Raw genomic sequence first — 18,558 nt, 5'->3', positions numbered from 1 at the left:
GGCACTCATGGGGGCTGTGAATGGGACAAAGTCAGTACACTGTAACATCTTTAGTGTTAATTAACTCTGGTTACATTAATACACTCTCAGAGCTGCAAGTTGATACATTAACACTGAGGATTTTACAGTGAATATAATATATTATTATGATCCACACTACATTCCTGGGAAAGGAATGACAATCGTTGCACTATACCTGAACATGTCACCCTGCATGTTATCATGACCTTAAGTTGAGCCCACACATATCAGACAGTAAAATCACACAGTAATCACACATGCACAACCTGGGTATCAGGATAAAGAGATGGAGCTGCACCCTATGCAACTGTACATACCGGTACAATAAGTCATATAGAGACATAAGAGGGAGAAAATGTAAATAAAATCATAATTATGAATGTCAAATCAAACGTTTCTTCAGGGGCATCTGGTATCTTTAACAATTCCAAATTAAAATATTTTCTAGTTCAAGTATCTCGCTCAATGGCTCATCGTAGCTGTCTGAGTAGCCATTAGCTGGGTGAGCTATTTCCCCTCCACCCCATATAATCAATCAGATAATATATAATTATATGAATATAGTAGTTGTCGTTTATTTAGCTTGAGCTGTAATACTTGTTGTGCGAGACCCCAAATGATAAAGTATAGTAAGCATGATTTATTTGGAACATATATAACTCATTATTTGAAACAAACAGAAGAGAGAAGAATATGTAACTTACAGTAGCCTACAAAAAAACCAAATGTAGTTTGAGTGAAAAACCAATAAAAGATCGATGATGAACAGACAAAGACGGGGAAGAGAGATACAGACAGACAAATCAAACATTGAATTAGCCACACAATAAACTGCTCAGCTACTGTGGGAGAAGGCCAGATAAACATGAGATTGACTTAGAACACACACACAGTACAATATGTGTACTGTGTTCATTTATCCATTTGTAACTGAGAGGGTGCAAAATGTAAGCAATTACATTTCTACACACTCAGGGTTAAATTAACGCTGAAGATTTGACTGTACAGAAACTCAGAGTGAGCCTCATTTACTGAACAGGGGGAAAACAGCAACACAGGGGCAGGAAATTCAGGAAATATTCTCTGTGACCAAGGGCATTACTTTTGTGTAAATAATGTGGTCAGTGTTTGCTTGGGCAGAGTCCTTTGAAATCCCTTTTGAACTAGGCATCAAAATTACAATAATAATTAATTGTGATAGTCACACTTTACATGAAGTTTTGTTATATGATCATTTTACTGTGAAATGGCTGTGCTTGGTACATAGAGTAGGCCAATTATGTCGTTAACAAATTACAATAGCATAATTATAATTACTTTCACAGAGTTGAGAAAAAACTCAGAACTGGTTACCAAGGTAACCATAAAATAATCATGGCACATGCAATGAATTTCATGTAAAATGTGACCTATATCTTAATGCCTTCAGTATGGCATACAGAATGTGCCTAACTTATGCTTAGGTGAGAACGTGTGACATGTAAGCACTTTCCATTTAAACATATAATTTACCTCTTCTTTTTATTTAGTTAATTAAGCTCGACTCTTTTCAACGAAACCTGTCAAACCTTTGCTGCCTTGTGGTCAAAGACTGTATTTCAGCAAAAGCCGCTGCAAAGGTTTTGATGGACAGCGCCTCTTCTCCATTGGCCCCCCTCCATTGTGCCACAGGCCGTCGTTGGCATTGATGTGGACGTGGATTGGCACAGAGGCTGGAGAAACACTGTTCTTCCTCAAGTCAGGGTGATTTGACTTAATGAGGAGGAATGACTGAAATTCTATGTGTATGAGAATGGGGGTTGTGGATGCAATGCCGCCTGCATGAATATGCTTATGAATGTAACTGTGATAATAAGTTATACATTTGAGAATCACTAAACTTGTGCTTATTGACTTGGTCTTGATGAAGACAGTCTAAAATGGACTAAATCTATCTAGAATTCTAGGTATTGTCATTGATGTAGTTTTACTTCTGAATCATAGAGGGTACAGACTAATTTATTCTTTGTTGTACGACTGTGTCACTCACTGAAAATGTGTTGCATTTCTCTCTTGAAATTCGGTTATTTTTAGTAGTCGCATGAGGAAGTATAAATTAGACGAGGCCTAGAGCAGCTAAATATAATCACAACTCATCCTCTTAACAATCGGGCAAAACTTCAATTTACGCTGTACTCGTCAAACTGACACTGTGGCTAAACATGGAACCTCTGACTTATTGAGTTTCCATGCTATTAATAATGTAGCACAGTAGAAATGAAAAAGAGGAGTGGAACGACACCAACAGTTATTGTAGACCAGCCCACAAGAAGCACTTTGGAAACATCTAAGACTGAAAAGTTGCAACATTTTGAAGGTCACCAGTAATAACCAGTAAGACGCGCAAACGCGGGAAGCGAACGCAGCTGAGACCCTGCAGATCATGTCTGTCTGTCAGTGTGTCTGTCCCGCTGTTACTGTATATGTGGACCTGGCCCCTTTTGTGCCCATATATGGAGCTGAGTGGACCTGGCCCCTTTTGTGCCCATATATGGAGCTGAGTGATTGCTGATGCAACACACTCCATATTTGGATAGCGGGACAGACAGACAGACAGACAGACAGACAGACAGACAGACAGACAGACAGACAGACAGACAGACAGACACACAGACAGACATGATCTGCTAGGTCTCATAGTAAGTGCTCAGTGCATTCGCAATGAATTAGATTTTTCTGTTATTTGTTTTCTGTGTGTTGCTGAAACCTAGAAGAGCTCTGTTGGAATGGAAACTAAATATTCACAGTGCTGCATCAACTTATTGTCACTTCAATGATGGATCCCTTGATCAGTAAGCCTCGTCCTAGCTGAAATGGCCCACACATCCTGGGGTCACTCCTAAAAATGTTTAGCTTACAAATCTACAAAATCTAATCCCAACTCTGGTGTCATGTTTTCCCAAATGATTGATATCCTTACATAAAGCGATGTTCCAATCAGATCAGCTCTTTGATATTTCATGAAAGAGAAAGATTGCAATGGTCAAATAAAACGCTTGGCTGAAAAACAACATGAACCAATAGATTCTCTCACCTTCTAACACTATTGCCTTATTCCCCAAAGGTGGGAACTGGTGTAGGTGACTCCACTGGCTCGCAAAGGTAAATGCGTGGGAAATGAATGGATGACTTGACAGAGGACAAGTAACAGGACTTGTAGTGGGTGTGGAGCGAGTTCTAATTGTGCGGATCATGTTTAAGAGTAGGCAACCGCATGAGGCCATTTTGCAAGAGGTGTTGGAAATACAGTAAACAAGCATGTTGTCCATATAGCCACATACATATATACATACAGTGGTGATGACCCCATGGATGCAAGGTGGATAAATCTTTCATGTATGAAATATCATAACAAACCATTACAAATCAACGGGCTCAAAGAAACACCTGACAAATACAAATTCAAGGAACGTCCTTTCATAACATTGCTTATCCATGTAGATAATTATCATAACATTGCTTCTCCATGTAGATCATTGAAAATGCGCGGCTGAATTTACACTGAAAAAGTTCAAGGTCCCAAATACATGCGCAAATAAATATAATTTCTTCCCCAGTTTCAACAGACAATAAAAAAGTAAAAAAGTAGCAGAATGGAACGTTTTTAACCCACAATGAATAGAAACGTATTCGTTTTTGGCCATTAGCACCCTGTGATAGACTGATCTGACTATGTCAGGTAAGTTAATCAAACTTGATTTTGATGAACCAGACCAAGTCACCAGAAGTCACTGTGTAGCAGTGGGGTGTTTTTATTGTTCTTCTCTCACTGACTTTAGTTTTCCTCCTTCCTTCAATGATATGGACCCTTAGGTAAGGGTTACATTCATGCAGAATTATCACAGATGATTTCACTGCATGTGCACTTTGATCCAGAGATGGAAAAGCCACAGGCATCTGGTACTTGGAAACTTTACTCCATTAAATGGAAAGCAGTAGAACAGCCTGCATAGTTGTCCGGTGTAAGATCTGAGTTTGCACTGGATTTTGCTCTAAATGATTAACCCATAGTTATTTAGAGGCATTTACAGACTGGAATATTGCAAAACGAGTCAAGTTCAAGCAGCATTGATTTGTGCTGGTTTGTAGAACAAAAGCTGTTATGTACGTCATAACCTGACTTGTTGCATGCCAAAACATCTGGAATAGTGAAACAATAATATTGTGTGGTGCTGTTTTATTCCCTTCTATTCATTTAAATAAAAATATATATATACAATGGTTAAAATAAGAGGGTGATTTAGAAAAACACCAACCGATCTGAACTGAATTATAACATTAAAATAAAAAATAAGAAAACAAAAATCAAACCATAACCACCGAGTACCAATTAAATGTGGATTTAGTTCAGGGTAACAAACACATCTCTGGTACCAAGATATGTTCTACTGACTCGTAAAAAAGCCATGCAGAAGAGGTTTTAAATGGAACAGTAATTCATGTTGCATTTGACTCTACAACATACAGTATAGTGCGAGATAAAATGCCATTGTGTTAACACAAGGCAGTAAAATATGGTAAGTATTGTTGCTTAAATTTGGTTATGTAGAATGGATATCATTAAAACCACTACCTGTGCAGCGAGCTGACAAGTACAGAATGTTTTAATTTCACTGTATTTAGTGGCAAAACAGATGAAGACATTCAAATGTAACGTTACAAACTATGACAGTGTCTTCAACTTGGAATGGGATTAACTTTACTGAGTGGAAAAATGTTAATGGAGAGGGACAAAATGTATGGAAAAAAATGTATTAACGACATAGAAATTAAGACAATATTAAATAAAGTGGTGGCCTACCAGACCTACCGTACAGCCTACGCCCCCCAGCTAAGCTACGGGCGCCTACAATGAAAAAAGCAAAACAAACAAACAAACAAAAAAGCAGTGAAGGCTTAGTACAAGCAGGGCATATCGATCAAATGAAAAGGTATTGTGCCTGACCCATGCCGTGTATTGACAGTGATGTTTGAAAAGGTATTTATAAGCCAATATAATACTAAATGATTAGGCCATTTCATCTCTGGCTGCCATTGTAAAGCTATGACCCCCATTCCACCACTTTAGAGATAAGCATCATCAACATCGTAAACATCTCCATTGTTTTATATCAATTTATGAAAAATACATAAGGCTGATAAAAGTTATAACTGAAATTACACAAGAAACACCACAATAAGCAAAGAACGAGAAAGAAATTGAAAAAAAGAATACAGTGTCAAAATTCTGAAAAAGATTTGCAGAACAAAATCAAGTAAGAGCTAACAGATACAAGCTCAACTTTTTGCTCTTTTCGAAAGGATCTTTTCTTTTCACTGAACATTGCAGTCTGAGATCCCTAAAACTGCAACATGATTGGTGCAAAAATCTTTCCACCGTGAATCAGTGAATAAATACAGGAGGGAAACACTGTTCAGGGGTAGAAAATTATTTATATCCAAGCAATGTTACAGGTGAAAATGGAGTTTAAATGAGATCAGATTTCCGGCAAAATGCAGAACATAAACAAAAACTATCATGGTCCCATGGGCTAATTGGTTAAATAACGACATATTAGATATACACAGTCTGAATTCCATACACATAAATATATATTTAATTACACAAAATATGGTGCATGGTATAGAAAAAGTATGTTTTGATATCCTACTCTTATTTTTCCTCAATAGTTTGTGTGTGCGTGTGCGTGTGCGTGTGTGTGTGTGTGTGTGCGCGCGTGCGTGCGTATGTATAACTACGTTTCGTTTTTTGTCTTTTCTTCAAAAGATTTGATCAATAAGCAATATGACTTTTGCTACAACTTTTCTTTTCAGGGAATGTTAAATTCTTTGGACTACATGACGTGATGACAGAGAAACGCCTGGTTAAAAGTTATAGTAGCTTCAATTTCAATTATTACAATTAACAAGTGAGTATGGCATAATCATCCTTTTAAAGAGACATAATCAGAGACAATATTTCCAGTCATATTAATCAAATGCTTTTGTTTACTTGCCAGTTTGTAATCAACAGAATAATAGTGTGCTGATTTTGAATATGAAATCTCTTGGGAGCCACTTGTCCGTAAATTTCTTGCATTAAGTTGAATCAAAAATGTTATTAAAATCCAAACAATTGCTTCTACGCTACTACTATGCTGGTTATTCATGTACAAAGATGTATGCAAACATCTCTTCATTTCTTGCCAGTTCATAAAGTCTGAAAATGTGATTGCCTGAGAGTATGCTCCAGATAAACCAGGCCAGACGGTCCGTTTCTCTGGTTCTATCCAGTTAACAGCATATACTGTATAGGCTACTAGCAGCAAAATGTTGTCATCGCTAATGTTAGATAAATGGAAATCAGACTATTTCCACAAGATTCAGCTGTGCAGACTTTGATTTGTTCACATTTGCTAGTGTGATCTGATCTCTGACAACTATTTAGGATAGTGGGGCATCTGGAGGGGTGCAGGGGTATAATGTTAGGATAGTGGGGCATCTGGAGGGGTGCAGGGGTATAATGTTAGGATAGTGGGGCATCTGGAGGGGTGCAGGGGTATAATGTTAGGATAGTGGGGCATCTGGAGGGGTGCAGGGGTATAATGTTCCGGCCCACCACCATGGAGACTGAGGTTCGACTCCTCCCCGGGGCCTCCGGCTTGACCGGGCAATCAAACACCATTGCGGTGAAACGGCTGCATCCCAGGTGAAAAGAACCGGTTGGTGACTCCATGTGCATCAGAGGAGACAGGTGGTTGTCTACAACAGCAGTGGTTCGAAAACCTGACAAGTCTGAAAGTGTACAAATAGAACCAAATGGATATGGGTCCATTTGGTTACATTTGCGGGGACTGGCATGACAACTAAATTTAAATAGCTTCTCCTGCCGCCCAACACTATTGACTAATTATAATTTAAAGTGCTTAGGATAGATTCTTTGTATAGGTTGAATATAATAAAACTACATGTTCATTCAAGTTGATTTGTATATACTGTACATTTTTAGAAATTTCAGCAAATAGTTGGACCTTTCTTAACGTTGAGGGAAATTCCGTAAATTGCCTTTATGAATCTAATTTTAGAGGCTTTAGCAGTGCCTAAAATATATATAAATTTTATAAAACCATATATACCTGTTTCTCCTGACTCCTTTTTAAACTTTTTAAACACTTAAAGCCAATATAATTCATTGCCGGAGTTCCCAGGTGTCTATACTTAACCCCTACTTTTTCCCCCCTACACCAAATATCTTTGGTGAAAATAGCCGTTCTACAAGCTCACAACGCATTGTGTTGTGAGGTTGTAGATCTGTTCTTTTCGATGAACGTTCACCCCAGAATAGGGACACGTGGTTCACGTGGTTAATGCTAAAAATGAAAAATGAAAAACCCTATAGGGCTATGTAATGTAGGGGGTTTGTAACAACTATGGTTCAAATGTATTTTTAATCATGTTTGTATTTCATTCATTCTGTTGAATTTTAATCAGGTGTGTATTTTTGGGGGCTCTTTGCCACCCCACAGTTAGTGTCCCGCGTGGGGTCCAATCCCAACTTTGGGAACCCCTGTGTTACATATTAGTATATGCTCACAGAAAAAAAATCATGAACAGAAAAAAATTGTTAGCGTTGCCATGCAAAAAATAAACATAGTTTCTGAATAGTCAATCCATTGTAATGGGTGCCGACTAGCATGAGAGATCAACATAAATAGCCAACGCCTATGGCTGCAAATCTTATAACATGGTGCTGTTCTAACAGAGAACAAAGGACTTGCATAGAATGAATGAATGTAGTTTTGAGACATCATGATGGCTAGTCTCCATTATGGATTCAGCACCTTTAAATTACGTAGCTCCCACTCCCCCGTCATGGGGAAGAATGCAAGTAAGGAATGCCGTTGCAATCTTCTCTTAATCATTCATAAAAGAAAGAGGGAAAAAAGTTAACTGGGAGTATGAGCGTTCCCAAAGATTTTCTTTTAAATATGCTATTTATTAAAATTATTATAGTCTGATTTCATAAATGTTCTCACAGTCATATGCCTTAAAGTCAAATGATTTAAGGGTTTGTCACCCTAGCCTGTGACTGCATGGTTTACCAATAGGAAACTCAGAATAATTTAGTTTTGGGTTGTTAACAACCAAAAATAGATGTAGACCTATAGCTATATATTGTTATTTTTGTATTGCAAATGGTGGAGAATGGCAACAATACAATACAGCTCATTCTTTAATAATTCTTTGTACCAAAAATGAAAAGTTTAAAGTCAGGGAGCAGTTGTCAAAGTTCAGAATTTTCAGCCATGTCCAAACTTTAGACCACCTGGAAATGAACCTCAGATCCAGTGCTGTACCAGGGGCATGGAGTCAAACAGCTACATTGTCTCGTATATTTTTAATTTTAGTGTGTGGCTATCATTTTACTTTGACCATACTGTATATCTAAGAGGACCTTTGTATAAATATATTTTCAAAGTGCCACTTGTTTCTCAAGTATTGTCTTTTGGGTCGTGCAAAACAAAAGGGACGAAGATCCACTTTCCTGATCAAATGAGAGATGTTGCACCATCTTTACAGGAAGTCATTTGTTTTAGAGGGTTCACATTTCAGTCAGGGCTCTGATACAAACAGGCATCCCATGGTGCTGTTCTGCACTGACCATCCACAACGCGGAGGCGGAGACAACCCAATATAGGCATCAGTTCCACAGGCCTCAGCAGATAACTATGGTACGCCATGTTGTACAGTATGACAATGGTGCGGATGAATGGCTAGAGGGATGCAACTAGCTATGGCCAATTAAGCACTTATTTTTGTCATCGTCAAAAAGAGCAATTGGCTACAGTAGCAGATGATTGAGGACTCCCATCTAATCAGGTTGGCCAGAAGTCCAAGTAACCACCTAAAGTCATACTGTGTAACGTTCATTTTAGTGCTCTTTCTGGTACCACCTCTGGTCTGTTAGAAATTAAATTCAGTTTGAAAACAAAACAACGCAAGTACTGCTTCAAAATGAATATTGCAGGGTCCTAGCACCGAGGATATATTTAGAAATCTGTGGTTTCACTTAAAAAATATGAATAAACAAATGTCCGGTACATTTCAGTGCCTGCATAATTTGTGTCATAGCACTCTAAAACTTGCAACTAAAAAAAGTGTTAAGTTGTCAAGAACACAAGTGGAATGGTTACAGTGAAAGAAAATAACAGTGAGATAAAAAAACTACCTTTTGTTTAATTTAATAAGTTACACAGTATGACTTTAAAACCCTATATACTTTGCTGACCAGGGTCCCCCATGGATCTATCCTTGGCACCCTACCTTTTTTCCCTCTACTAAATATTTTTACCGCTCAATCTACAAGACCGTAACGCATCGAATTGCGTTGTGTCATGTTTGCAGATTGGCCATTTCCGATAAATGTTCACCTATTTTCATTGAATGTTCACATATGACATACCTAGAAAAGGGGGCGCTAGGGTTCATGTGGTTATGCCGTCACTAGTGAGGCGGTGTATTGTACATTCTGGGGACGTGGTTGGAGAGGTAGAGGGGGACAAGGCCCTCTGTAGCTCTGATTGTCTACATGTATGGGCTAGTGTTTCCCTTTGTGCATTCACGTGTGATGAGCTTTCAGAAAAATTCCACTATGTGGGACACCAAAAACAAAAACAAATGGAATCCTGGTGCAACTACTGCAATATAAGGGACCTCAAGGGAAACACGGGTATGTACTATTTACCTATGAGGTGTTTGGACGTGAAGCACAAACGGTGCATGGTGATTAGACGTCAAGATGAATGGAAACAAGCCTCCAACGGGAACACAATGGCAAAAGTGCTGGGTTTGGTTTAGAACCACTATTACTGTCTTCACCTCTCTTGGAGCTATGTCGGAACACAGTATGGTTCTAAATGCAACAGTACAAGTAAATATAAGTTTTCTATATATACAAAATTGGTACATTTATATACACGATTAGCCGAGTTTTGTGCATGAATGAATTGAAGCCAAATACTCACACTTGATCATTCTTAATCCTGACAAATCTTGTGATTTGCTTCTGGACAGTGTTGTTGTTCGTCTTTTAACCCACTTCACTTCAACTTTTACAGTGAACAAATTATCCACTAAAACATTTTTACAGGTCTTTCAGAGGACTGCACTTTTTACAAGCTTTAATGTAGGCTTGATGGCGAATTGTATTGATTGTGTAATAAATATAATTGTGTTTACCTTTCGCTTTCCACCACGTGTTATATGACTATGGTTACTGCTCGCTCGGGTAGGTTCTGTCGTTAGCTAGTTCACTATCAACTCTCTTTAAGAAGTGTTAAAAGTAGAGATTTGGAGAAATGCCCACTTCCATTGGAGCCAGCTACAAAGTGGATGGAAAAGGCAATGTCAAGGGAAGGCTTTGATAACCATTATGGTAGTGTATATTAATGTATTCATAAATAATATCAATATTTTTTGGCGCGTTCTTAATAATAATAAAAAACTAGTGTTTATAAAGTTATTCACAGTATTTCTCAGTATACTCAGGTGCTTAAGAGAACGTTTCCTCACAAAGAGGAACTGGAATGAACATGATCATACATCCCTCATAGGCAAAGAACGACAGGCCACCGTTAGGCTGATTGTGACTGATTCATTCTGTGACTAAATTACCGTTTTGCGTTCCTCATGTTTACAAGGAGTGACTTTTTCATCTCGGTCTCAGCCAATGAAATCATCAGAATCTGATGAGACTAATTAGGAGCGCCAAGACAATGTTGTGCTATTTCGGCACTTGAGGACCACGGTAGTAAGTCACATTCGTTCACATTCTTATGACCCCTCATGTTTTTTTTATCATAATAATATTTTTTCTTATTCTATGCTTATAGAAGACATTTGTAAAAAAAAAAAGAGAGGAAAACTAAGGGAAGAATATATATATTAACATTGTTAACCGGTTGCGAGTGTGACAGACTTTGTCTGCATAGAGTAAAGGGACATTTAACAGCCCTGCCTTCCTTAGAGCACTCAAAGCTTTTATCCTGACTTCCTGATCTGGTTCTGGGGGGTGGGATCCCTCTCTATGAATGGGAATGATTAGAATGACATAGATAGGTATGACATGGGCCCACTGGTATATTTCCTGCTCCATAGTTCCAGACTTGCACTTCTGTGACCACCTGAGTCCGTCTGCTTGCGGGGGGGCTTTTGCTTTTTGCTGACCTCCCACTTGAAGTCCTCTATGGGCTGCGGGCTGGCAGGGCTGCCCGACCCTTCTGGTGTCCCCTCTGGGGTGCCCTCAATTATCTCGATGCGGGGTGGGGCCATCAGGTCTATGATGCTGAACGGGGCCGGCTCTGGCTGGCACATTATAGACTTGTCCACCGTATTCTGCCGGACGGGCCAACTGGAGCCGGCTTGGATCCCCACCGACACGCGGTCGTCCGTCTGCGTGGTGCTGTCGCTGCCATTCTCGCGGCACAGCGTCCACATGTTGTAGCACTGGGTGAAGTTGAAGAAGTTACTGTTGAAGGTCTTCAGCTCGCCGCACACGTCCCGACGGAGCTCCGCGAGCTCGTACCGCATGGCCGAGATCTCGTCCTTCCACTGCATGTTGAACGCGGCCACCATGTTGGCGGACTCCTTGAAGGCCTGGATGGCCTGGGGGACGGACGGCTCAGAGGCGGCTATTGGCGAGGGACAGGCCGGGACCCTGTATGAAGGCGGGGACGGCGGCGGTACAGAGACCGCCGTGACTGTGGAGCTGGTACTGTGTTGGCTGCGAGCGGCAATGGTCTCTCGCTCCAGCCTCTCTAGTTCCATGTAGGCGGAGGAGCTGGCCCCGTCGTCGTCTTCTATCATGTCTTCATTTAGTAAAGACGTGCCATCCAGCACATCATATCCCTCTGGAAGACAGATGTGAATATGCAAATACAGGGACATTCAAAGAAAAAGAACAGCCGGAGTGACCACATATCTACGGAAATGCATACAGTATATGTGAGTAGCGAGTTGCTTGGAAGACAGGACCCCGGATAATGCTAAAGTTTGGAACATGAAATGTTTTGTCAAAATGTTACAGCAAATGCTTGCTGGCTGAGGTGAAAGCTTGTAGTATATTGTTGTGTCTGTCTCTTTCTCTAAATGCCCAATTAACCCCAATTAATGATGGTGAATGAGAGCTGTATACCAACAGAGTTAGTACAAGGCAGAATATGCACACTCGCATTATTATTGAGTGTCTTTAGACTCACATACTGTAGGCTTTTCGTGGTGTTTTGTACACTGCCTTCTCAGTCATGTCAAGGAACACCAACCTTTGCATGCCTTTCCATCTTTTCACTGCACAACACAGCATGAAATGGAGTGAAACATAAGTCACGTCACACTTATTTCGCAAATCCATTTTCAGAGTGTCTCTTGCAAAACTTAGCTCTCGAGACAATGTTCTCGAGACACTTAAGCCCACACTTAAGCCCTATTCTCAAACATTTGAAACAATGTGTCAATATTTCATTAACAGCTGATCTACAAGCTCACAACATTTTTCATTGTGAGCTTGTAGAGTTTTAATTTTATTATATTTTCTAAGATTTTCACCTATAAGGACAGGCCCAAAACCATGGGGACACCAGGGTTAAAGTGTTTGAATTTGTGTCATTTTGTTGTGCAAAGGAAAAGATGTAAAGGGAATATATAGAATAATCACAACTCAGTGGGGCGAGAAGATATGAACCCTATTGAACATATCAGGCCCATCGCCACAAGGCTGACTGGACCGCGTGGAGAAACCCAGTGGGGGGTGGGGGGAAATGGCTCCACCCCCTACGAGGCTGCACCAGGGAGAGGCTGCAATCCCACAGTCAAAGACAGCTGAATGCCAAGAGTTACACTTTGCCACACAGGGCCGCCATTTATGTCAGGCCAACTTTTATGGAAATAAAATAAAATAAAACGTTCACACAGCTACAGTGGACGTGCTGCTCTCACAGATGACTGGAGACAGTTGGCAATATGATAAAACATTCAGTGCTATTTTATGGTTGCGATATGAACACATCACATATAGTTTGAGATAGATTGAGGTACAGCTGTATCATACATTTACACTGAAAATATAGACAACTTGGTAAACAACTCGCAGAAGCCAGTGGGGAGGCGATGTGTGAACAATATTTATGATGAGGGGTTAACTATTATGCATATCAACGGTGTATGTTGGGTTAAAAGTAAAACATAGCTAAAGTATAGAACCCACACACACTGAACTGTGGTTTAGACTTAGCAAAAGATCCGACAATGTTTCAATGAATAATAGTGGATCTTCGTCAAAATCCACTCCAAACCCATTCCGTTTTCTGGGTTTGTACATAATATTTGCATTGTGATGTGATCAGTTTGAGTTAATTAAACTGAACCAGCTGGAGTATATATATGAGAGCAATCTCTGATGTAATCATTTAGTTAGCATAACCTTTTCTTCTACAGTATGTGTGTTTTCTTAACACCTAGTCAATAACAGCACATATAACAGGAATTGTCCACTATAGGAGTGACACACTAGATACACACTAGATAGCAGCTGATGGGTCTACAGAATACAGTACAGTATATGGAAGTGCTGAACAGTTCATACTAAGAACTGTTCTGTATCTGTTCTGGCGTGAACATTCTGTGATAATAGAAGATCTACAAGCTCTTGTAGATCGGCTATTTTCAACGAGGATACTTAGTGTACCAGTGACCAAAGGAGGTCTACTATCGACTCATGGTGGACTCTGGTCAACAAATTATTTTAGTGATTAACTGGTTAATTGGCCTGACGAAGATCACTGCGGATCAGACTGTTGTCAGATGTTTTGCTAAATAATGAAGTTTAAACCATAGCTCACATAGTTTGTGGGTTCTATCCTTAAACTATGACCAACAAGATTTAGTATGTTGTCAAGAATCAGTCAAATGTGTCAAATCATACAGGACGAGGCGCTCAACAAAGCCTGTGGGTTCTGCGAGTTGTTTGGACCACTGTTTGCTTGCTTAAATATAACATAACGGGACGTTTCTACTTTGCTAAAAAAGTGGTGTGTTTTTATTTTTACTGAGAAGGCAGTGCAAAAAACACACATATACATAGATATATGTATGCGTGTCAACGTTAAAAAATACCTGCGACAATCATCACTGAGGCCTCCAGCTGTTCTTTCCCCCTGGTTATCCTTCAAGAGATGGGTGGACAAAAGGTGAGGGGCTTTGCTGTTCATCTGCCCTACGGCGCACCACCCAAGGGCTTCTCCCTGCTAGCCTCACCTGGGGTTTGTTTCGGTAAGCCACTTTCAATTCAGTTCTTAACCACATGAACCCTATCGTCCCTATTCTGAGCATATCATAACAGGAAAACATTAAGGGAAAATAGGCTCAGTGAAAATAGGGCGAACATTTGTCGGCTACTTTCACTATTTGACGCCCAACAATGTATATAGGGTTTAACCTCGTGAATCCTATATACTTCAGGGTGCTCCAGGGGTCAGCCGTTGGACCCCTCCCTTTTCCCCCCTCTACACCAAATCTCTTTGCTGAAAATAACCTATCTACAAGCTCACAACGTGTCCTGTCACAACACGTTGTGAGCTTGTAGATTGGTTATTTTTGTGGAAGTTTGCCTATTATGACATGCCCAGGACAGGGATGCTTCATGTGCTGAAGTTGTTAACAATCTTGGTTCGAGGACAAAATAGGCTAGATATTAGGTCCTTTATTTGATTTTTACTTAAGTATTTACTTTTTCCCCAGGCCATTATAACACTACACAGCAAAGGTTGACACCAGGAATATTATCTGCAGTATGGATTGATCAGGTGGTGATCACCCTCAATGGGAACTATCCATTTGAGCCGCCATAGCGTTGTCTGAAATATTGTCCTTGATGTTGCACAAGGCCTTTCATAACAAGTCAACTGCTATTGTGAGCCCACTGGGAGCTGACAGAATTGGAGCAGAGACAGAGTTCAGCAGGTAAAGACGGTGGGATTGGAGGACACTCCTTTAATCCTCTGCAGTTCAGTCACAGCGTAGGCAATCGTAGATGCAAACCCAATTGAGCATGTAAGGATTACAAAAACAAAATTCCAGATTGAACAAGAAAACAAAGTGTCCCACCAAAAGGGGGGAGGAGTACAAACTAAATTGACAGAATCAAAAGTTGTAGTGGATAAAAACGAAGCAAAAAACGAAGTCATAACATTTTTTAAATGCATCTAGTTAAAATTAAAAGGTGTTTCAATAGGGTTCATAGCTTTACTCTTGCAGGCATACGTACATCAAATGCACTTACAATGAGGGAGTTATATAGCCATGATGGCTCTGTTTCTGTTTGCACAAAGAACATAATGTTGACTTAAAGGGTGATTTATACTTAGTTGTGTCACACACCGAAAATAGGCAATCTACAAGCTCACAATACGTTGCAGTGTTTCGCTGAGTGACATGGCACGCAATTAAAGTATAAATAAGGCATTAGGGTTACATTGTGTTGCACAAAGCCTAATTAATACGCTTGCATGTTGAAATAAAAACAGTATGCAGTAGTAGCCTATAAATAAAACCTTAAAATACAGTTTTATATAAAACTATATACTGCACTGTAAGTAGCATGTCTATCTTTTTACATGCCATTAACAAATCATTTAATTGAACTGTTTATAACACTTTTGTGCAACACAACAATACTGAGAGCGACCAAATAAGTTGCACACTCCTGTACGCAACTTGAACACAATTGTTCACAGAACCCATGCATTTGCTACAACATGACAGTTCCTTTGTGCAACCAGCGTGAGTGTGTATTCTGGACTTCTAGAGTTGGTTGACTTACCGTATATTTGCAACACAATTGTTTGTTTGTTAATTTTATTCTCTCATGCTTTGTGAGCTAATAGTGGTAGTGTAGGCTAATGGTTTGCTATAACAGAGCAATGGGAGGACGGGAGATGGAGGCTTGTTCAATGGGTTCACAACACAAGCACATTGACAGCCTCCCTACCCCCCATACCCCCTCATGCTTCTATCATCTTAACCCCTCCCTGCAATGGTTCACATTTGCCTCACAACACACACTGAATGCCACAGTTTCACATGCTTAGAGCAGGAGCCTGTTCCCTTTACGCATGCCATGTCACGTGACTGTGCTGTGTTGCGGTGTTCTGTGCCATGTGAGTAGGTTTTTCAATGAGACCTCTCCTTCCCACACTTATCCCACCCTCTGCCCCTTATCCTATAGTGTCCCTCTCCGAACCACCATGAAGCAACTGGCCGGGAAGCTAATCGTGTGCAGGATCATGCAAAGTCACACAAAAGCAAACCCATTTGAGCGCTAGGGCCAGGAGCACACAGAGGCAGCAGCTAAACAAGACGCATCACAGTTGTCCAAAAAATTAATAAATGACTGGATCTCATTCATCCTGGCATCACTCAAGCTCAACAAGGGTACCCCACTGTACATATGTAGGTATGTCAAGTATACTGTATGTGCGCATGTATGAGGATATGTGGTCTAAACCCTTGCTCGTCTTTTTTGGGGGGGATGGGGGTGGATTTTTTTTACCTGTCGTGGATCTGAAAGTTGAAGTGACAGTGGAGGATGTCATTGAAGGCAAGCAGTCGTCGTCTTGGGAATACCCAGCCTGAATTGCACGGAGGTAACTGTGGCTTCGAGTGCGGAACGAACCAGGCAGGTCCAGGGCCTCCATGGCCTGGGATTCTACTTCGCTAAAAACGGACTCGCAAACTGACTCAAACTGCCCATTGATCTCAGTCTCACTCACCTGAGAGACAAAAACAGGAATAGCAGTCCTTAATTTTTCCTCTTCCTTTCTCTTTCTCACTTTGATTCTTCCCCTTTGCACAGTAAATAATGAAGGAGTGTTAGCATAGGGAAAATACCACCATCAAATTGCTGACCTTACACTCAATCAAAATCTTGGCCAAATAAAAAGGATAATAAAACAAAAAGTAAAAAAGCAAAAATCAAAATCAAAAAGAGCATTCAGGTTGATTTGGCAAAGCATTCCATTTTGCACAAACTCATGGTAAGTTAGCAAAGATATCTATGATACTACATGGGAAATAGGACAGCAGGGGTCCTTTCAACCTGGTATAAGGGCAGAAAAAAACACTATATCCTTTTAGCTGATTCAAGACCATACGCTTTGTTCAGGTATAGCTCATGCATTCAAATCCTCATAAAACAGAAGGTAGCGTATATTACACTATTCTTGCACATGTATTTAGGATACAGCGTTACATTTATATACTATACAGAGAAAATCATTATTCAAAGCATGCAACAAATTATTATATAATATTTGAGATATGATGCTAGCACATTAGCATTTTACATGGACAGATTCTCATAAATTAAACATTTTCCATAATGGGCTATTTACCAATGTGTGACAGGGCCTCCCGTTTATTTCTGCCTGTTGAGATAAACAAGAGTTATCTTATTCCCTACGTTTGACTGTCAGTGTGCTTAAAACAAGTGACAATGCCCCCAGGAGAGCACAGATCATTCAGTCCTGTGGACAGAAATGCTTCCTCTGCAAAAGGCTTCAACAAACCACTGCTACTACTACTGTATTAACCACCTAAGCCCTAAGGTACCTTTCACAATTGCTGTTCTCTGATGATGTTTTACACATCATCATACGATGCTGTCGCATGGCAAAAATTAAATACAGTAGATCGACTATTTGTTACTTTTGAAAATGTTTGCCTATAATGACGTGCCCAAAATTGGAACACCAGGGTTAAAGTGGTTAATAATGTTACTATTAAAACAACTAAATCTTCAGTAAGATAATCGAGTAATAGTATTTCCTTTGCGTCCTCTTCCCTCGAAGCCTCCAGTGTCTTTCCAGTGTTGCCTCTGTGAAGTGTATATGGTGGAGACTCACCTGGCTGACACAGCTAGCCTGACTGAGGGTGCTGACAGCACGCATGTAGCTCTGATTGCGAGAGCGGAACGGTGGGGGGTTGTAGGTGGTGGCCGGGTCCAGCGATATACCAGGGTGGGGCCGTATGTCTCTCATGGTTTGCAAGTGGTAGCTCTGGCTGAACAAAGGAGAGAGGGCGGGACATACACGCATAATCAAACGTCATGTGTCACAAACAAGTTCTCACAACTGTGTTTAACTACTGTAATTAAGCACTGAACCCCAATATGGCAACCCATCAGCAGAAAAACGAAAAACAGCGCCCTCTGTGGTTTGTTTCCTTTGAATTTGCCTCTGGGGGCAGACTACAAATAGGCTCAATCCCAATTGCCTCCCTCAAGCCCTGAGCCCTGGACCCTCATTTACTTTAATGACGTCAGCTGTAAATGCTTGAGAGGCTGCAAGGGCTCCAAATTGTTGTGAAAGAAATGGGACAGCACTTTGAAGATGAGTCCGCCATTCATGACATTTTGCATCACTTTAAAAAAACTGCCCTTATTCACAGCCATAATTGTTGAAAATGGGG

The 18,558-nt window shown here is 40.3% G+C and overlaps 1 protein-coding gene across 1 annotated transcript in view; it reads right to left on the bottom strand.

Moving 5' to 3' along the window:
- LOC308334009 (disks large-associated protein 2-like) overlaps positions 1-18,558 on the bottom strand; it is a gene marked incomplete at its 3' end in the record, with an annotated part of 64,853 nt that overhangs the window by 22,913 nt on the left and 23,382 nt on the right. The window contains exons 3-5 of the mRNA XM_080790574.1: positions 17,994-18,150; positions 16,643-16,862; positions 4,862-4,906 (exon numbers count right to left, since the gene is read on the bottom strand). Of these exons, the coding sequence (XP_080646700.1) occupies positions 4,862-4,906; positions 16,643-16,862; positions 17,994-18,150 (422 nt within the window). The remainder of the gene's footprint in view (positions 1-4,861; positions 4,907-16,642; positions 16,863-17,993; positions 18,151-18,558) is intronic.

The sequence above is a fragment of the Protomyctophum bolini genome (genome assembly GCF_963924005.1).
Source record: "Protomyctophum bolini genome assembly, chromosome: 19".
Taxonomy (NCBI): domain Eukaryota; kingdom Metazoa; phylum Chordata; class Actinopteri; order Myctophiformes; family Myctophidae; genus Protomyctophum; species Protomyctophum bolini.
Note: the sequence above shows the minus strand (reverse complement) of the source record. Positions and strands in the feature narration are given on the sequence as shown.